General features: G+C 39.7%; 1 protein-coding gene across 4 annotated transcripts in view; it reads right to left on the bottom strand.

The window, feature by feature from the left end:
- ICE1 (interactor of little elongation complex ELL subunit 1) overlaps positions 1-19,532 on the bottom strand; it is a 59,952-nt gene that overhangs the window by 27,545 nt on the left and 12,875 nt on the right. For 3 of the 4 annotated variants that reach the window (XR_010840075.1, XM_059060740.2, XM_067030775.1), the window contains exons 2-12: positions 18,673-18,731; positions 17,995-18,029; positions 15,840-15,858; positions 14,972-15,083; positions 13,365-13,441; positions 12,339-12,376; positions 10,041-10,123; positions 9,784-9,823; positions 9,646-9,702; positions 3,047-3,133; positions 898-1,307 (exon numbers count right to left, since the gene is read on the bottom strand). Coding sequence is in view for 3 of the 4 variants with exons in the window: in XM_059060740.2 (XP_058916723.1) it covers positions 898-1,307; positions 3,047-3,133; positions 9,646-9,702; positions 9,784-9,823; positions 10,041-10,123; positions 12,339-12,376; positions 13,365-13,441; positions 14,972-15,083; positions 15,840-15,858; positions 17,995-18,029; positions 18,673-18,731 (1,017 nt within the window). In the remaining variant the exon portion in view is untranslated. Of the gene's footprint in view, positions 1-897; positions 1,308-3,046; positions 3,134-9,645; positions 9,703-9,783; positions 9,824-10,040; positions 10,124-12,338; positions 12,377-13,364; positions 13,442-14,971; positions 15,084-15,839; positions 15,859-17,978; positions 18,030-18,672; positions 18,732-19,532 lie in introns of all 4 variants that reach the window. The other variant, XM_067030774.1, reaches the window with a different exon arrangement.

The raw sequence follows: 19,532 nt of genomic DNA, 5'->3' as shown, positions 1-19,532 counted from the left end.
TCAGGATACAATGGAAAGTCCTGAGGACACACACGGACGTGGGGACCCGGTCTGGGTGAACGCTGCCCCGCGTCAGGTTTGCCCCGAGTCCTACGCCTCTGTATGAACAGCTCCTCCACCTGACACAACGCACCCCTCCGCACGCTCGGCCGGGACACCTGCTAGCTGGAGATGCTCCCGCCCGGCCTCCACCCAGCCTCCTTCCAGCACGAGCTCTGTGTCCAGGTCCCTCCAGCAGCATGCTTCCCAGCAGCGCGGACTCCACCATGGCCCTGTTATGGGGGCAACCGCCACACAAGACCCCACCGGGGTGACCACAGCCCATGTCACCTCAGCGTTCCCAGTGTCTAGCACCAGGTCCAGAACGTAACAGACGTGCATTATGGTTTCCCGAACGAAGGATGTGACTCAAGGAGTCATTTATCTGTTCCTTAAGCCAAAAAGCATACAAATCTGCTTTGTCAAGACTAACTTCCTAAGAAATTACAATAAACCATTCTGTAAACACACAAAAAGATGACGAATTCATTGCATGAAGGTGGGGAATTCAGCAACCTAATTGACCTGCATGCTCTATACATGGACTTCCCATCTCTGAAAAACTCCGTATCTATAAACACTTGCTGAATTCACTCATCCCACATCTGTTATGTGTCAGGCACTACAGATAAGAGTAAGCAATTAAGACACGGGAGACTTACAGTACACTGTAGATGAAAACAATAAACATGCACCCCTAGTACAAAATGAAAAAAGCCGTATGTGCACGTGGACGCGAGGGCACCGGCCCGCCTTGTTAGATCCTCGCGTTCCTCCCTGACACGAGCTGATCTGAGCTCCCGTAGCAGGATGGACAACGTGGCCACCAGGTAATGCACATACAAAGTGTCAACTTACAGGTGAGAGTGAGGAGGGAAATGCACCCAGGTGTGGGGACGACAGCAGAGGGGGTGAGGGCACCGGGGACAGAAGAGGAGGGGGCAGCTTGAAGAAGTCGACGGCAGCCTGAAGATCTTCGTCAAAAGAATGATCACGAGCAGAAAAGTCCGCACGCTCATCCTCATTCTTCTGCGTTACAGCCTCAGGATCCCGGTCTTCTTTAAAGACACCATCGTCACGGCAAGCTGCGCCACCCGGCCTCTCTCTCCCCGCGTCCTCACACGCAGAGAAGTCACCCTCTATCTCCATGGACAGCTCTGCCAGGCACGTCTGCACGGCTGAGGTCCTGAGAGGGCTGCCCCCTGCTGCACGGGGCACACCATCTTCCCTGGACTCTAAGGATCTGGGGTTTTCTTCGGCAGGTTTTTCTGTGGGGAAAAAAAATACGTAAAGAAAAAAAAAAAAAAAAACTTTAAAAAAAAGCCTTATTTTAACAGTTCAAAATGCTTGTATTAAATCCAAGTAGAAACATTTTTAAAAGGCAACCAATCCCTTCCTAAAGAATATCCTACAAGACCTGAACATATTCCACAGAAGTATGCTTCCCTCACAACAAGCAAACGAGAAGACAGGCAGGTGGACGGTGAGATGCCCGTGTCCCATTAGCAGCAGGGTGTCCATGCCAAGGCGCCCATCCACCGCCATGGCAACGGGGCTTGACGATGCCCTCATTCTCTTGGGAGATCAGCAGGACTGGGGAAACAGCTTCTGCATACAAGGTGATAGGAAACACTATTTTCCCTGTCTAAAATCGACCTACATTAGACTACTCCATAACCATATTTGTACAATACTCTAACTGAGGAACCTGACTAGGTCACATAAATACTTTGCATTACAACTCAACGAGAAAACTACTATAAAACAAACGCTAGCTCTCTTTGGATTTGGATTTTGGTATACTGCAGTAATGCTAATTGTTAGTAAAAACATTGTGTCCTAGGAAATAACTAGAAATAACCATTTGTCATATTTGAAAGCTGTAAAAATACATTTTGCAGAAGGCCTCAGGGCTCCCAGGAGCAGTGTCTGATAACAGGGCCGGGGAGGGGAAAATACAAGCTGAGCCTTAAACAGCTTGCAGTACCAGAAGTAAAGAAGTACTCAAAACAGGATGGGACATGCCCAAAGACCCAGGAGCCGAACTAAAGATGGTCCCAATAGCCAAATCTGGAGCAATTTGAATAAGATAATGAAAGTACTGTATTATAACATACAGAATAAAAAAAAATCTGTGAGACCACACTGACAGAAATAGTGAATAAACAAGTAAGTGGTGAAAAGCGACAGCTCTTCCTTACTCAAGAATTCCAATTAATACACGTAGGAGGAATGAGGGAAATACAAAAAATACTATTAGAGTAGTAATCGTAGCAGACAAGATCCATCAATAGATGCTAAAATCAGTGGGCTACAGTTGGAGGGAAATCGAATATGTGCAGCATCAAAGCAACTCCCTCAGGATGATCAACAAATAAGGAAGCAGGAGAAACTTTACCTGGAGGAACCTGGCCAACACCCCCTTCAACACGTAATCAAGGTTAGCGTCCCCAGTGACAATGCAGAGACCCCCACACACTCTCCCCCGGCGCAGTACTGGGGAACTCTTGCCAAAAACACACAGCCTCGTCGCTCTCATACAGGAAAACATCCCACAAACCAAAAGGTTCGTATTCTTTCTCCAAAAGGGTCAGAGATGTGAGACAAAGAAAGACCGGTAACGGTCAGACTGGGGGAAGGTTAAAGGAAGAACGACGGCTAAGCGCAGCATGGGGTCCTGGGACGGGAGGCGACAAAAGTGAGAGAACGGTGAAACTCGTCTTCCGCGTATACCTGCCACATACACCTCCCACCGTGTGTCTCCCAGTTTCCATGAATACTCCCTGACGAGAGGTGCTATTACAAGATAAAGAGCCGGATGCATTCACTGAGACTAGAAGTCACCCTGGAGGGAATGGAGTTCTATATGACTTTAAGTACCTGTCCTAGTTTATTTCACTCTTTCAATGTGAGAGTCACAAGATTTTAAAAACTGAAGGCACATAATGCCCACAGTAAACGTTTCTACTGCATGTATGAAATGTACTTCTGGAAGCTTCTCTCTCACCTGGGACACATCTGCTGCCTTCACCAGGTAGTCTGTGTGTTGTGTTTATACAGAGCCAGAGTTCCTTCAGAAGTAGTTTTACTTTTCCTGTGAAAGAGAGTAAAGTATTAAAGTCATGTCATTTGGCTCATTCTACACAAGGCCAAAACACAGTCCTGTAAAACCGGGATTTACTAGGGAATTAGAAAACCAGGCAACTTAAAACATCTTCCCCAAATTCAATCACTGCACACAGTTCAGTCAGCTCCTGATACAAAGGTCTACTGATAGGCTGAATACAAGCTCGGGTTTTTTTTGGAAGGTGGGGTGCAAACAGGGGCAGGACTCAGAAAACCAAATCTACTTGTTGTTAAAGGCCTTTATCACCGATATGAATGCACAGGATAAATAAATCTGGTCTGTGTGTCTTCTACAGAGAGGGATACGAGAGACTGGGTTCGGGGTGGGGGGGGCATAGATATAACGACCGACGTTAGAGACTACGCCTCCATGCAGTCCACAAAGAACAAAGAACAGTAGCCCCTCAGTTCCGTGAGGTCATCAGAAAAGCCATCAGAGCTGACCACGCTGTAATTAACTGAGGGGCTTCATGGATCTTGGAAAAAATGTTAATGGCCTTAAGGGGAAATGGGAGGAGACAAAAATGGGTGTGTATAAACATGAATAGGGAGAGAGAATCACACATGAGCAAACACACAGAAAGAAGCATATGCTTCTATAAGGAAAGTGAAAACTTTGGAATTTTCATAAATATTTTCCAAAGGGGTTTGATTTCCTAAAATGGTTAAGAATCACTGGTTCAAGCTGAAAGGCAAAGGGCAACTATAACAAAGACAGGCTTAATGAAAATCATATGACATTAAGAATATTATATATGGTTTTAAAGTCAACTTGACATTAAGAACACAAATTCCCAAAAATGTTCCAAAGCAAAAAATGTTCATAAAAATACAAACATGCACAGTTTGTGTCAAATATGCATAAAAAGACAACCCACACTAGTTAAAATTTAACTGAAAACAGCATTAAGTATTAGGTAATTTCAGTCCACCCCTAAGTTGTTATAGTTCATCGGAAGTTCTTAAACTGAATCATTTATTGAAAATACTGAAATCTCTAATCCAGTTCTAGAGAGGAGAAAAAGACCAACCTTTTAAACGAAAATTTCTACAAGGAATCACGAATTTTGGAAGAGGTCAGCCCTATTTAAGTTGGCAAACTACATCGCTCTAAAAAATGAAGCCCATGGTAAGAGGACCAGGACAAATGGGGCGCAACAGCAGAGAAGTTTGAAAAGTTGGACATTTCCAACCTCTCCTGAGCCAAATCAGCCACCATCACTGTGTGTGAGGTACATCCATTTTTGAGTTTCAAAATTCTTTGTCAAGTAGTTTACCTACATTGTGATTTAACCTACCCAAAAGCCTGCTTCCAAATACTGTAATCCCCTTTGCTTAAATGACCTGACCAGGATCCCTACTTATTACGTATACCCAAAGCAGCAAACAAGGAACCTTAAAAAAAAAGAAAAAAAGTTACTTTTCTACGCTTATGGAGGCTATTAACCAGAGCTAGGCCTATTTCAACTGAGCACTCATTCATTACTTCCAGTCTAACATAAAAGAGCTAACCATTCCCAGCAAAACAGCAAATAATCTTCATTGTGGCATCATTAGTTGCGAAAACCTCCTTCAGCTGAACTGCACACCTTCCCCTTATCCTTTAAAATGCCTCCTTTATCAAACTCCAGGCATCTCTGAGTACAGTATTTCTGGACCTTCCTACTCCACTGATTTGTCAGTTTCCACGTGAATAGCACGCTTCTTTAAACACGATAGTTTTGTAAGTATGTTTTAATATATGTGTGCAGGCATGAATGTGGCTCAGAATTTTCCTTTTCAAAAATTAAATTATTATTCCGAACAGCTATTCTTTCCCGTAAGCCTTCACCATCTGGTTTTCGAGTGTATATTTATAAATACGTGTGGGGAAAATGCACATCTTTATGCCTTGAGTCTTTCAACCCAGGAACTCAGCATTTATGCATGTGTTCAGGTGGTTTAGTTCTCCTTCACGGAGGCAGGCGTGCTGCTTTCAGGTCTTTCCCTGGACATCCCAGGTCGGCTGCCACCTGAGATAGGATTGTCCCCATTCCACCCGTTTTGACAGGCTAATGATGGCCCACTGTGCGTGTTCACTGTACATACCGGCACTTTCCCCAGCTCCTACACCTCTGTTTTCCTTTTTCCACATAGACAGTCACATCATTTAAAATGAGGACAATCTAACTCTTCCTTATTAGCACTCACAGCTCCCACTCTTTGTGTCTGCCTGGCTGCACGGCTTAAGGTCTCCAGCACACACAGAAGGGGTGGAACGAAAAGCAGGCTTGCCTTGCTTCTGACAGTAATGGCTATGCTCTTAGGGTTGCACCTTTCTCAAGTTCAAAATGTTTTTTTCCATTATTACCTTTAGCATTTTTCTTTTTTAAATGAGGAATGGGTACTGAATGGAGATGATCCTACCATTTTCCTCTTAACCAGTTGTTGTGGTATTCCTGAGATAAATCCTTAAGTCACAACTTGTCCATATTCTAAATTACTAATAGATTTGAGTTCTTAAAATGTTATTTAGTACTTTTGTGGCTCTACTGCTAAGTAACAGAGTTCTGAGTCTTGAAGGCACGTAGGCATGTTATTCTTAATTGATCTTGGTACAGGGTTATGCTAGTCTAAGAGAATGAAACAGGAAGCAGTCTACAATTTTTAAGTTCTAAAACCAAACAATAATAAAGACATCAGTTTTTCACTTCAGGCTTGCTCACCTGCAAGCCACCTAGATCTTCCATCGTGTTGGATATTTAACGATTTTTAAAAATTTCTTCTGGGTTATTTTTCTGTTCAGGATTGCAACAACTAGTCTGTGTCGATTTGAGTATGTTTTCCTGCAAGATGGTCTGTTTTATGAACATGATAAAATCTGAATATAAATTTGTAAATTAAAAATAATTCTCCAAATGTATTTTTATAGCTTTCTCAGTCCTGGTGCAATTCGGTTTTTGTCTCTTCCTTTCTTGATCAAATGTGCCCAAGAGCTGTCAGTTTCATGAGCATTGCAAAGGTCCAGGTATTAGTTTTAATGGTCCCAAATCAAATGCCTCGTTTCCTATTTCATTAATTTATGTTTCCATCTTCATCAATTCCTTCCTTCTATTTTCCTTAGGTTTCTCCTGTATTTTCCTACCTTCTGAGTCATTCATTTTCTGTAATTCTTGCTTTCTAACAATCGCTTAAAGCCACAAACCACTCACTGAATACTATATTGACTATATCTCAAAGATTTTAATAAATACTGCCCTGCTTTTATTTCCAAAACAGTTTAGTATTTCAGTTTTTATTTTTTCTGTTATCCAAGAGGGGTTTGTTTGTATTTATTATGTGTGTTCAGTTATCAGTTTTTCAGGGCAGACGTAGGAGAGATTTTTATTAATATCCTATGAAATATCAGTATCTTAATATCTCATATTAGAGCATAGCTTTTCGTTGTCTAGTAAATAGTCAGCTTTTATATATGTTTGAAAAGTATTTTAAAGAATTCAAAGTTTGTGGTTTAAGAGTTATATGTAAATCATCCATCCTGCAATTATGATTCCAATTCTATCCATTTAAATTCTTGCTTTTACTCTGTATTTCTGAGAAACACACTGAAGTCTCCCATGAAAACAGATTTGGTTATTCTCCCTAGAATACCCAAGCATTTTACTTGACATAGTTTTATGCTCGAAGGTCGTAAGAGCAGTATCTTCTTGATGAATTGTACCTTTAATCAATCTAAATATTTCCTTTTAATCCATGTAAATTCATTTCTAGGTGTGAATTATTTCTTTGCCTTGTATTACTGCTTTCAAGTTAGCACTTGCTTGGAATTTCTTTATCCATCCTCCTATATTCAATCTTTCTGCTTCATTTGATTTTAAACGTATTTCCTTTGAACAAGTCAGAGACGGAGATCATACATAAAAATCATGCTCTACAGCTGGGAGAATTTTCTGATATAAATATTGTACCAGTGTCCTGCTCTGGGAAGTTTCTTTCTATAGAATTTATTGATCACATTCTCTCCTTACAGCTCTGTTCTCCCCTCTGAGAAGTCCTAGATGACTATTACAACACCTGGCTCTATGCTCCAGAGTCTTAGGTTTTCCCTAATACCTTTTATTTCCTTATCTTTTTACACCACATTCTCACAGATGTCCACAATTAAATCTCTTGGTTCATTACAGCAATCTCCTATTTGTCCACTCAACAATCCAGCCTTTCAAGTGGGTTTATTTCTACAACGTAGTTTTAATATTTGAGAACCCCAACTCAGATTTCACACCAGCAGCCTAAGGATCTGTTCTTAGATGTTCTCTACGGACACTATTTCAATTGTTATCATTTTCTTCTTGTTCGTGATTTAACACTGTTCCCTCAGGGATTAGTTTCTCTTGAGCTCAGTACCTTTCTTTCCTGTCACTGCTTTTTCTCAGTGACACCTCTCCACAGCCAGAGTACATTTCTACAGCCTCCATTTGTAGTCCTATTCCTCTGGCAATACATGCAAGGCCGTATCTCGTGAACCTACAGGACCCTGACCTCAGAGGGAGGAGGCAGTGTGAATACGGTGGCGAGGACGTACACGGCGCACACAAAGATCTCATTTTCTGGGGACAGGAGGGGCTATCCTTCAAAGCAGCCATAATTGACCCAATTTTCTGACATCCACACGCACTCTGGGTCTTCCCATGTCCTAGCAAACACTTTAGAGAACTAAACTTTGGGCCATGGCCTGTGGACTATTGCCAGGAACAGCTTCTGAAGCCAGAGACCGCAGGCTTTTCACCCCTTAATCAGTCACCTGGCGAATTGCTAATGCACCACTCCGTCTCCTGTGCCCGCTCCTCTGATTGGGGGAAGCACAGACTTTTGCAGTGAAAACCTGCTTTTCGAGGGCTGCTGTTTTTCTCTGTAATTTGGGGTTTCATCACCAACTGACACCATCTGCTTTCCACCTTCCTCATCAGTTTCAAGCACTTTTTAACTATTCTCTTCTTTTTTCCTTAATCTTCTGCCATTTTTACTGGAATTTGAAAGGAAGGCAGACCAACAAAGCCCCCAGGGAGTCTCCTCAAAAGTGAAGCTGCCCCCGGGCTCTTTCTGCCGAACTCCTAAGGTTTTTTCAGAAGTCAGGTACGAACAAAGAAAGGTGTTAAAGATACGCTGAAGAATTAGGAATTAAACCCATCAAGGTCCACAGCTAAATAATCAACAGATTCCTAAAGACTTCATTTATTTACTTGTTTGGAAAAAGTAAAATAAACAGTATCCCTTCCCTCACAATGAGGATAGATTTTACTTGAGAAAGTAACTAGTTCTTTGAAGGAAAAAGAGAATGCAAGGCTAGACAGCAACTATGGAAGGAGGTGAGGGCTGTGTCTTAAATAGTGAGGCCTGGGCACAGCAGAATCCTAACAGAAAGATGATCAAACCCCACCCCTGACTGTTAGCTGGGAAAGCCCAGTGCTGCCGAGTCCTGCTTCTCTCAGCAGCACCTGTTACTCCAAGTCTCACTTTCCTCACCTCAGAGTAGGAAGAAAAGTCAAGAGCGCATAGAATTATGCATCAGTGACAGTGATAAACAGACTCAGGGCCTGGGCAACTGCAAAGTATCAGCTGTTAGTCTTAAGCCTTGATCTATGGATTGTTTAAAAAAGTTAAAGGAAGGAAAAAATGGTGAAGGAGAATTCTGAAGAGACACTATATACTTGCACAGAACAGTGTAAGTGGTTTTAATAGTTTCCATTTGGAGAAGACATGAGTGACATGAAAATACCATTATTTACTTATTTGTCTTTTTAAATTTATCTCTACCAAAATAGTACAAGACAGGCAGAGAAGAAATTCATAATCTTTTTAACAACTAGGAATGAAAACACAAAGAAGGGAAGTCAATGGCCAAGGGTCCAACAGTGAGTAGAAACACTGCCATGAAACTCCAGCGTCCCCACTTCTCATGTTACACCTCCGCATCCGCGAGGTAGCAGGCTCGGCGCCGCACTGTGCCGGGGACGCCGGGGACGCCGGGACGCCCCTGCGCCGTGAGCACCGCTGCTCTCCTCTGTGTAACTTCTGGCCTCTTCCGTAAACCCTTCTGTCTTCCAACAATACACCACACGGCTTTGACTTCACAGTTTCCCTGCCTGACTTTAACCATTTTTATATATTTGGCACCTGTGAAATCTAATACGTTAACTTGATAAACTGTAATCTAATGAGGAAACTATACTCATTTATTGAAAAGTGTGGAAAGTATAGCTCTCCCAGTTTTCTTTCCCAAGGAATACTGCTTTTTGACTCATTCACTGTATTATTTTATCAGACAGCAAGGTGATAACATACACAGATGTAATGAAGACAGGAAACAGGAGACAGCTTCTTCTAACAAAAAACACGTACAGGCCCAGGAATTCCCACAATTATAGGTAAGAGTAACAAGCAACCTCCCAAACCACTAAAAGAAATGCAAAGAGACTGAAAGTAAATTTGTAGTATACTTACTTTTATCGATGCTTCCGTAAGAATCACTTGAAATTTGTGTTCCAATATGTCTCAACTCTAAAATGTGGGGGAAAAAGTTAGAAAGGAATACTGTGTCAAAACGGAATTCTTAAGTAAAAGCACTAACTGAATACTCACCCTTTTCATGTTTCTGTTTAGAAAATTCATCAAGCTTTTCCTGTGAAAACAAAACACGAGCGGTGTTTGCAGGGGATAAAGGAGTGCTAGTTCTAGACGGGGTGTGAGAGGGGCCGACCCAGGGGCACTGCTGGCTGCCCTCAGCTGGGGGCCTCCTGTGTGACTCCTCGAGACGAGGACCCACGGGGCTTACAGAGGACCCAACTAGTCCCGGAGGGAAGATGTCAACACGCGTTGGCACTGTTGTTATCTGTTACCTGTGTCTTCCTAAATTCCTTTTCAAGTATTTTCTTTTCATTCCTTAGTTGCTTGAAGTCCTGAGTTTGCTTGACAGCAGCCTCTTTATTTAAAGAGTGCAGTGAAGTAAGAGAGAAAGGTAATTTACCACATTTATAATTACCATGAATGAAATTCTCAAAATAAACTATTGAGAGCTTTCCTCGTTTCTTAAAATTTGAAACAAATTCTGTAAAAAGTTACTGTTCTTTCAGTATTCTATCAGAATGAGGGATAAATGCAGGAACACTTTTGTTTAAACTATTATCTACAAAACTGAAGAACGGGCATATAGGCCCTAAGACTCCTTTCCAACCCGGAAACAAGCCAACCCCGACCCTTTGGCCAGGCAGCCAGCCAATGTACGAGATCTGTAGAGGGAGAGGCTGTGGTCCCCTTCTTCTTCAACAGTCAGGAACTTTCAAGTTTTAGAGACTTAGAACTGGGATTTTATCAAGCAGTAGTTAAGATCATTTTCTTCATTTGGGGGAAGGGACAATCTTCTCAATGTTTACTATATTTTTACTCCTTCCTGCCTGGAGTTCCCTTGCATCAAGCCAACTCATCCTAAGTCCCAATATCTTTACATAGATCTACTTTTAAGGTATTTCTATAGCTCTCCTATGGATCTAGAGCAAATTCTTAACTCGAGTTTTTGGTTCTGAAGCACTGAATGGTTCAAATATACTATTAAGAACCTGAGCAGTACTGACTTTATCTGAATATGTTCATACACAATTGCTATGAAAAGTAAAATCCTATAAACACCACAGTAACAATCCTCTCCTGATTCCTCTAAGAAACTTGAGTATTTCTTTACCTGATTGTTATACCCTGTCACTTACTAGAAAAATATTTTTGTCACATGGGAAATACACTTTCGCTTCAAAGGAAGTTTGCTGTAAAACCTTCATATAGTCTCACAGGCACTTTAGATCCCTCTAAACTTTTTCCGTAAATAGACGTATCTCCACACACCAGCGAGAGAAGGTGATACCGAGAAAGAGCACAGCGGTGGTGTACTTACTGCCACACTCAATGTCTGTGCAACAACCAAACCAGAGGAAAACTTGTTAGCACAACATTCAGTACCGAAGTCTGAACAACTGGGCTCAATTAAGGCAAGTTAATGACTGGAAGTATATTCAGCAACTTCTATTCGAATTCTCACTTCACACTCGAAATGAAAGTAAATTGTTCTCCGACAGACTTGTGGTTGCCAAGGGGGGCTGGGGGGGGATGGAGTGGGAGTTTGGGGTTAGCAGATGCAAACTATCACATACAGAATGGATACCAACAAGGTCCCACTGTCTAGCACAGGGAAACGCTATTCAATATCCTGTAGTAAACCATAATGGAAAAGAATATTGAAAATAGATTGTTTATATATGTATAACGGAATCACTCTGTACAGCAGAAATTAACTCAACATTGTAAATCAACTATACTTCAATTAAAAAAACAAAACAAACCCCGTTCTCTGAAGCAGAGGGCTATGGGAGTGATGACAGGGCAAAGAGCAGGTCCGTGAGCCCCACAGCTACGAGGGCAGCCCCAGCCCTCGCTGGAGAGAAAGGAGGAGGGGGACCAGGGATGGGTTGGCAGGTCACACTTATCTCTACTTGATGTTATTTCCACCTCACAACCACCCAATGAAGGAGGAGAAAACAGAAGAAAAGATCTCGGATTCAATTCCTGAAAGGGCTCTTAGCTGCCACAGGAGGGCTGAGCAGACCCTCGTGTGGCCCTCTGCCTGCTCAGTGTAGACAGAAGGGCCTGACCAAACCTGGGGTGCCAGGGGCGGGGGTGGGCAGGGACACAGCGGAAATTCCCAGTGTAGGGAATCTCACAGAAATCTCTCCGTCCTGAGTGTGTCACAACCATCCAAATACATCAAGTTTCTCAGTACTAAAAGTAGTATCCTTTTCTACTAACCATTTATTTCGTTAGTAAAAAGTGAGAGGGCCCCATGAGATTCAACTTTCAAAATTTAAGTCCTTTTCTTGATCGCTGCTTTTTACTGTAAATGTATGGGCTGTTATTATTTTGAGTGAACACTTCAAGGATATGCCACATTCCATTTTCACGTCTATCCAGTAACTGAGAGAAGTATAGTACTCAACCTTCTTCCTAAAGGTACCCTTAATACACTCATCCAGGGATGCACCATCAAAAACCAGGACTCGAGTACTTGACCAAGTACTACAGCCTTGTACAGTTACCAGGCATTCACACAAAGATGATGACTTCATTAGCGGGACGACAAGAATGCCAATTACCTTCCAGCTTCTTCACCTTGGCTTCTAGTTTCTTCTTCCTGATAATACAATTGTATAAATTAAAATGGTTAAAAAAAAAGTAACTTCACAATTTGTGATCTACACGATTTTTTAAATTTTTGAGGTTTACATAATAAAGAAAATGTTAGTCACAACAAGTATGACACATCAATCATTAAGAATACCAGCAATTGTTTTGAAGGTAAACTTCAGGAAGAATAGTATGCTGTTTAGTGTGTAGCATCTGTAAAATGGATTTTTAAAACTCTGCATTTTTGTGGCATGTCATGCCTGTGTGGCTCATCTCTGAGCCAGGCTGACGTGTCCAGGTGGCGTCCTGGACTCAGTCCAGCACCTGACCAGGTGAGGTTACTTTTAAGAGCACGTTATGGAGCACAGGAGCACAGGTAGGCAAGACCCATACCACCATTTTACAGGAGGCAGTGGCTAGAGAACTGCACTTGTTTTAGGATAGACTTCTGAGTCAGAGAAGGTAGGAAACCCTCTGTGAAAGTCTCTGAATTACCGTGACATCGCCGTCTACATTAAACTACTGTATGTGTAGCTCACGAGTTTTGTAAACAATGTGAATATAGTATTAAACTTCAAAACAATCAACTGATTTCTCTGGAGGAGCCCCTGTCATTAATGGAACACAGACACCCATTCCAGATGACATCTATTAAAGGAATGGCACAAAGAAGTGAGACGATGATCATGTTTTCTCTATGAAAACAAAATACAGACACACAAGCATGCATGCACGTAGACATAAAAACTTTTACGGAGTTCTTTGTGCAGGCCTTTAACGTAAGATGGTTTATTTACTCCAATTAATCCTTCAACATGGGTATAATTTCCATTTTACAGACATGGAAGCCAAGGTTGTGAGACTAGTTCAAGATCACTCAGTTAATTATGGTCAACATACCCAAAGACAGAGAAAAGAGAAACACTACTGATTTAAGCATTAAACATTTTCAAAGTTGAAAACACTATTTCCACAATAATTTTTGAGATACTTACTGAGCATCAGTTTTCAAGCATTCTTCTTTCACACGAGCATATTCCTGATGAGTATCCTGATACAGCTTCAGAGAACTCTAAAAAAGAAATAAATGTGTGTGGTGTGTGTGTGTGGTGTGTGTGTGTGTGTGTGTGTGTGTGTGTGTGTGTGTGTGTATATCAATCAACAATTTGAAAGTCACTGACCACCAGTGATAAGGATTTTGACCCTGATAAGCTAAATCATTATCACTTAATAGTACGAAATTAACCAAATGAATACATATGATCAGGCAGGAAACCAAAGTACAATTCATTGAACATTTTAACGGATATAACCAGATCCTTAACAGAGGTAATATGATAAAGAGTCTAATCAAACAGAGCTATCAATCTTAAAATATACTTATTTTAAAATAACCCCAAATCTTCATAATATCGAATAGCTAATATTTTTGTTGCAGCCAATTAAAATTCAACAAAACCTAAAGCAATTTTAGAGGTAATAAATATAAGCTATTATTACTACTATGCAAAAATATAAAATAGAACATTATACTTAATGGTAATTGGGGAAACTACGTTAACACCAATCAACATGCATAGCCTGTGGACACTATGGAATGGGAAAGAAACTTGCTGAGCCTGATACCACAGTACAATGTAATGTGTATAGCTCTTCAATCGCCAAAGCTCTGAGAGACGGGCTTCAGGACCTCTCTTTACAGATGGGGGGTCTGACGATCCAGACACTGAGTAATTCTTTGAACATCACAGTGAAAGGGTGACTATTTAGGTTTATTATTCAGCTGTGATTCCATTGTTCACGTTTCCTCTCAGGTATGGCTGATGACATTACTTTGTAATCAGAGGTAGACAAAATTCAACATCTTGATTGTTTCTGTTTAACTTTCACCGCATAGTTAAATATAGAATAAAGACTTTCTATAGAAATAGGAAAATCGACCACTGTTAGAGTATGTAAACCTCAGAGAGGTGCACGGCATCCTAAAATGAAACAATTTGAAGGCTGGGAGGCACATAATACTATCAGATCGAGGAGCCAGGAATCATTCCTGCTTGGCTACAACATGTCTAACGCTAACCACCTAACTTCATTGGCTTCAGAGTTTTTTTTAATTTGTAAAGCCATGAATTCTCTTCTAAGGCTCCAGTAAAACAAAATTTATATTAAAAATAAGTTTATAGCATTTAAAACAGTTTTACTTAGTGCAACTGGGTTTTGAAATGGAAAACATAATTTCTGTAATTTAAGTGTGAACTTCTGCAGGTTACTTTACACTTACGGCAAGAAAAATGGAAAAGGCAAGCAATGCAGGGCACATAAAATCATAAAAATCCATAGCTAAAAAGGTTCCTTTACTGAACCTCTCAAAAAGCATAAGCAACTAATACAGCATTACATTAATTACTAATAATTACTGTAAGGACCAAGCCATCAATCAACTAGTTCAACGTTCTCTAAGTATAGCAATACACTTAGAGAGTCTTGACTATCATTTGTTCCCCTTGTTAAGACATAAAATGTCCCCTTATCCCAATTATAGTAAATAAGTAGATCTTAATTTACTGACGACAACCTTTTGTAGGAAAATTACTTTAGGTACCTTTTTCTCTTCTAACTCTGCTTTTAAAGATCCCAGTTCTTCCTGACACTTCTGCAGAGGAGAAATTTTTTGAAGCATCTGTTCCACTTGGTGATGCAGAGTAATATTCTCTCTAAAAATGGACAATGCATTAATGTTATTATGCAAAAGTATCTACAGTGAATTATTAAATATATCTACCGGTTTCGATTTTATTTCTAACTAAAAACAAAGAATCTCTCTTTTTAAATGCATTCTCTCTATTTGTACCAAAATGATTTATGTATCACTTTTTATTTCCGACATGAGTCTATTTCCAATAAAAGCACATCGGAAACCACATGAGAAGCAAGCGCAGCAGGCTCCCCATCGGCTGGAGGAATCAAGAACGCGTGGGCAATCTGCCAGGTGACCTGCTCTTCAATCCTGGGTTCAACCACCGATCTCAGTTCAGTTACGGGCAACTGTGTGAGTCGTTTTATAACCATATTTTGCCTTCTTCTAATTGATAAATGTAATCAGAGTATAAAACATTACTAAATTCTAAGACTACTTTAAACTGATCAAAATGTACATGATAAACAAACACATTAAACTATCCAATTCACAGAGACAACAATAACTGACAGCAATAAACTTCATCTCAGTGGCCACAAGATCAGTAAAATTTACTGAAAAATCAAACACCAGGCTGTAATTTAAGACCTTGGTAGGAAATTCATTTGGACAATTTAGTAGTAAGGAAAATGTGATCTTCTTTTATTATGAGCATCAAAGAAAAAGTCTACATAATGGGTCAATTCTATGTGGCACTTTGTTGAATCTGTGTAAAAACCTAGTCGATAAGTGTCTACCCCAAATAGACTAGGAAAACAGGTAGCGCGCTTACCTTCTTGCAAACTGCAGCTGTAAAACTTGTTAAAGAAAACTGTGACAATTTTATCTACTGATGATAAAACAATTTCATCTTGTCTGAAGATAAAACTCACCTTAAAAACTTCAATAATCTGCGTTCAGTACACATGCAGGCAAAATCGTAATTCTTAGAAAACAACATTCAAAGTTCCCTCTACAACATACGATAAAGTTTTTTACTGAGTTATTCCTATTAATCATAACATGCGCCATAAGTCAAAATATGTACTCCTCTAAATTAAGAAAGATTCTCGATTAACTATACGATTCATATTAAATTCCAAGAATAAAGACAATGCAATAGGCAACTAATGAAACTACCTTGAATCCTCCTGTATACATGAGAATACCCAAACATCCTGTCCTCCTCTTCTCCGAGTCCAGAGCACAACTCCAGCAAACAAGAGCTATGTACTTACTAAAACCATGTATGTATGTGTGTATATACATATTTAATGAATGTAAATATTGAATGAATTAAATATATATATATGTATTTAACGAGCAATGAGAAAAGAAATACAGGGAGAACATAAAACCTGGAAAACCTTTCACTTTTACAGTCTGCACAATTTGGTAACTTCATTTCCCATCATGCTGCCAGTAAAATGTTCTAGGACAGCAAAAAGTCATTCCTTTAAGTTTCACCACCTGTCAAATCCTACTCTCATATCACAATATAGAAGTGTCTGTTGGTCACAACACATCTGTACCCTCCTCTATTAGAATGTAAACTTCTGAACATTAAGGAGTTTCACCCTAAATTACTGCAGTCTTTGCAAGAAAGAAGAATTCAAAAAATATCTGATGAAATAAAATATACTCTCTGCCCTGTACAAAGAGGAACTAATAAACAACAAAACAGTCAGAATTACACAAAAGAGTAAAGAATCGAGTCACACAAGAAGCCGTGTTAAACCTGCAACACTGGAACCTCAGGTTGTAGAGCAAACAACTGCATACTTGAGGTACAATGAATACATACTGTGAGCAAATGTCAGATGTGTTTAAAAAAAAAAAAAAAATCTATATTTACCTATAGTTGAGGCTGAAGCAGATTAGCACACTGCAGAAGGGAAATTCAAGAAAAATCAAAAAGTTTTATCCATTTTTAATAAATTACTCTAATGATTTTGATTTTCAAAATTTTATAAATTTTAGAAAAGTAAATCAATAATTTCCCTGCTAGCTTACATTTGTAATTACCTCAAAAAGTTCATACCATCTCCTCCAAAAAGGATACAATGAACGTATATTTTCCTAATACTGGAATTAACTGCCTATTTCCCTATTTAGCTAACTAGTAGTGTTTATTATAATAACTTTCTGTACAGCTTTCAAAATCAAAGATATTACTCTTGCAATAACATACATTTATAGTTAAACAGACTGATAGTTTCAATAAAGCACAAAAGGAGATTTTCAAAGACCTATTTTTTTTTAATGTAAAACTTTCCAATACTGAAGCTAAGGCTGCGGGTCACACGTATGTGTGTTTACTGTCACAGCAGACACTTAATTCAGGTAAGTATCACCAAAAGATGTGGGAGGAATGATTGTGCACGCTACTTCCGCCCTGCCCAGAAAATACAGAGGCCTGCAGGCGCTCTAAACGGCTACTGGACAAAACGGTGACGCAGAGACCAAGGACTGTCCTGGGGATACAAACTTACACTATGATTTGGGATATATTCATTAATTCTCTACAAGTCACAAAACTAATTAACAAAAGTTAATTTTCCCACATTCTGAATATTCCTACAGTGCACTCCTTATAGAAATCCCAAAATAGTCTCATAGCATCATATTCAGCTTCACATTATTCCTGAACCTAAAGGGCACAGGTCATGTCCTCAGTATAAATGAAAAAGACCTACTCTTTAAAAAGCTTACGAAACCTTAAGAAAATCAAAATCAATGACAAAAACAAAACACATTCTATAACAAGGAGGCCAGCAGCCTTGACCATTAAACGTGTGTTACGAGTAGAAGACAGCTGCTCACTACGCATGTCAGGGGCACTTCCTACTTGGAGTCTGTAAGCCCCGCTTTCCAAAGAGTAACTATGAAAATTCTCACATTCCTTTACATTCTTAAAACTTCCAAGGAAAACGTCCGTAAAAGGATATCATCACATTTCTTCTGATATTCTGTCAACAAATTACTGTAACAAAGAAAAGAGTTACGTTTGCTTTTTCAATCTAGAACACACACTATGTTAAAATCATGTTTCCAAATGTATAAGGCACCTTTCTTCCTAGGTCTCCTGTAACACATTTACGTTTAATTAATTAAACATATGCCCACACATATACATATCACCTTAAATTCCTTAAAAGCACTGCACTGATATATGAGTTTTTAAGTTAAAATTCCTATGATCTAAATAATATCTTTGCCTATAAATTCTTGTGACTTTCACAGGATTAAAAAAACAATCTCACACCAGGAAATTTACTACAAAGAAATCTGATGTCCAATCCTAAAGCTAAGAAGGCTTTAAAAATAGAAAACAGCTTTAAAAAAGACTCCAGTTTAGTAAAAATCATGTTCTAACCCCTGAACCTCGCTGTAAAGGTCTGAGCACTGGTCATTCCCCAGCGGCCCCGTGGTTAGGACTCTGCGCTCTCGCTGCCGAGGGCCTGGGTCAGGACCTGAGGTGTTCCATTATAACCCACCCCACACAGGCACCAGGTAAGCAACCCCAGTTCCACTCTCAGCCCGAGGGGGTCTAACATCACCACCATCTGCTCCAGCTTGTATGCCAGGTTCACAAAGTTCGGCCAAACAGAGGAAAACATACTCACTCTGTATTGATAATTTTTTGCTTCAGGGTAATTAATGCTTCAACATATTCATTTAAATTCTGAAAGAAAAAAAAGCTACAGTTAGCTATTTGCTTTTAAAATATAAACTACTTTATGATTTTTTCTGTAACATTTATTATAAAATATAAACATACTGTTCACTATATTATATAAACATAGAAATACGTAAATCTATTACTTATGTTGAGTATAAACCCACAGAGGTATTCTGTGTGACCTTGAGCCCATGCTGCATTTCTCTGAATCTCCCTCTTTACCTGAATGACGTCACTCTAACAGCAAGGCAGCTGTACCGATGCTCTGACTGTGCATGCTTTTCCACCGCGAGAGCTCAATAAATACTCATTGCTTTAGTTCACCGATTACTACTGACCATCAGTCTACACTTCACTCCACATTATTTCCGAAAGGACTTAATCCGAAAATACACGTAAATTATTAAAAACAGCAAAAAAAAAAAAGTAACATGGGAAAAGCAAATAGGAATATTAAAATGGGGCCAAGGTTAAGTGAAACTTCTTTTTATAAGGATCTATGTTACACTCTAGGGACAAACTGCAAATGTGGCTCTAAATCACTGCTATCAACCTGACAAAACAACATTAGTTACACTGTTCAAAATGTGCCTAAGATTTAAAACTGAACAGATTTTCTTTTCTTTAAGTGACTTTTTCCTTTAATGCCTCCTTTTTTCACTGATAAACACTTCAGAAATAAGAACTTATTTTTCATTAATTATCCCCCAAACACCTTTTTCTATCTAGGTAATCTAACTAATTTTGAGAATTACAACTATTTCCCTTCATGCTAATATATGCATTTTCTTTGCAGTCATACAT

Source organism: Kogia breviceps, chromosome 4, assembly GCF_026419965.1.
Source record: "Kogia breviceps isolate mKogBre1 chromosome 4, mKogBre1 haplotype 1, whole genome shotgun sequence".
NCBI lineage: Eukaryota > Metazoa > Chordata > Mammalia > Artiodactyla > Physeteridae > Kogia > Kogia breviceps.
This window is presented reverse-complemented; position numbering and strand designations above follow the sequence as displayed.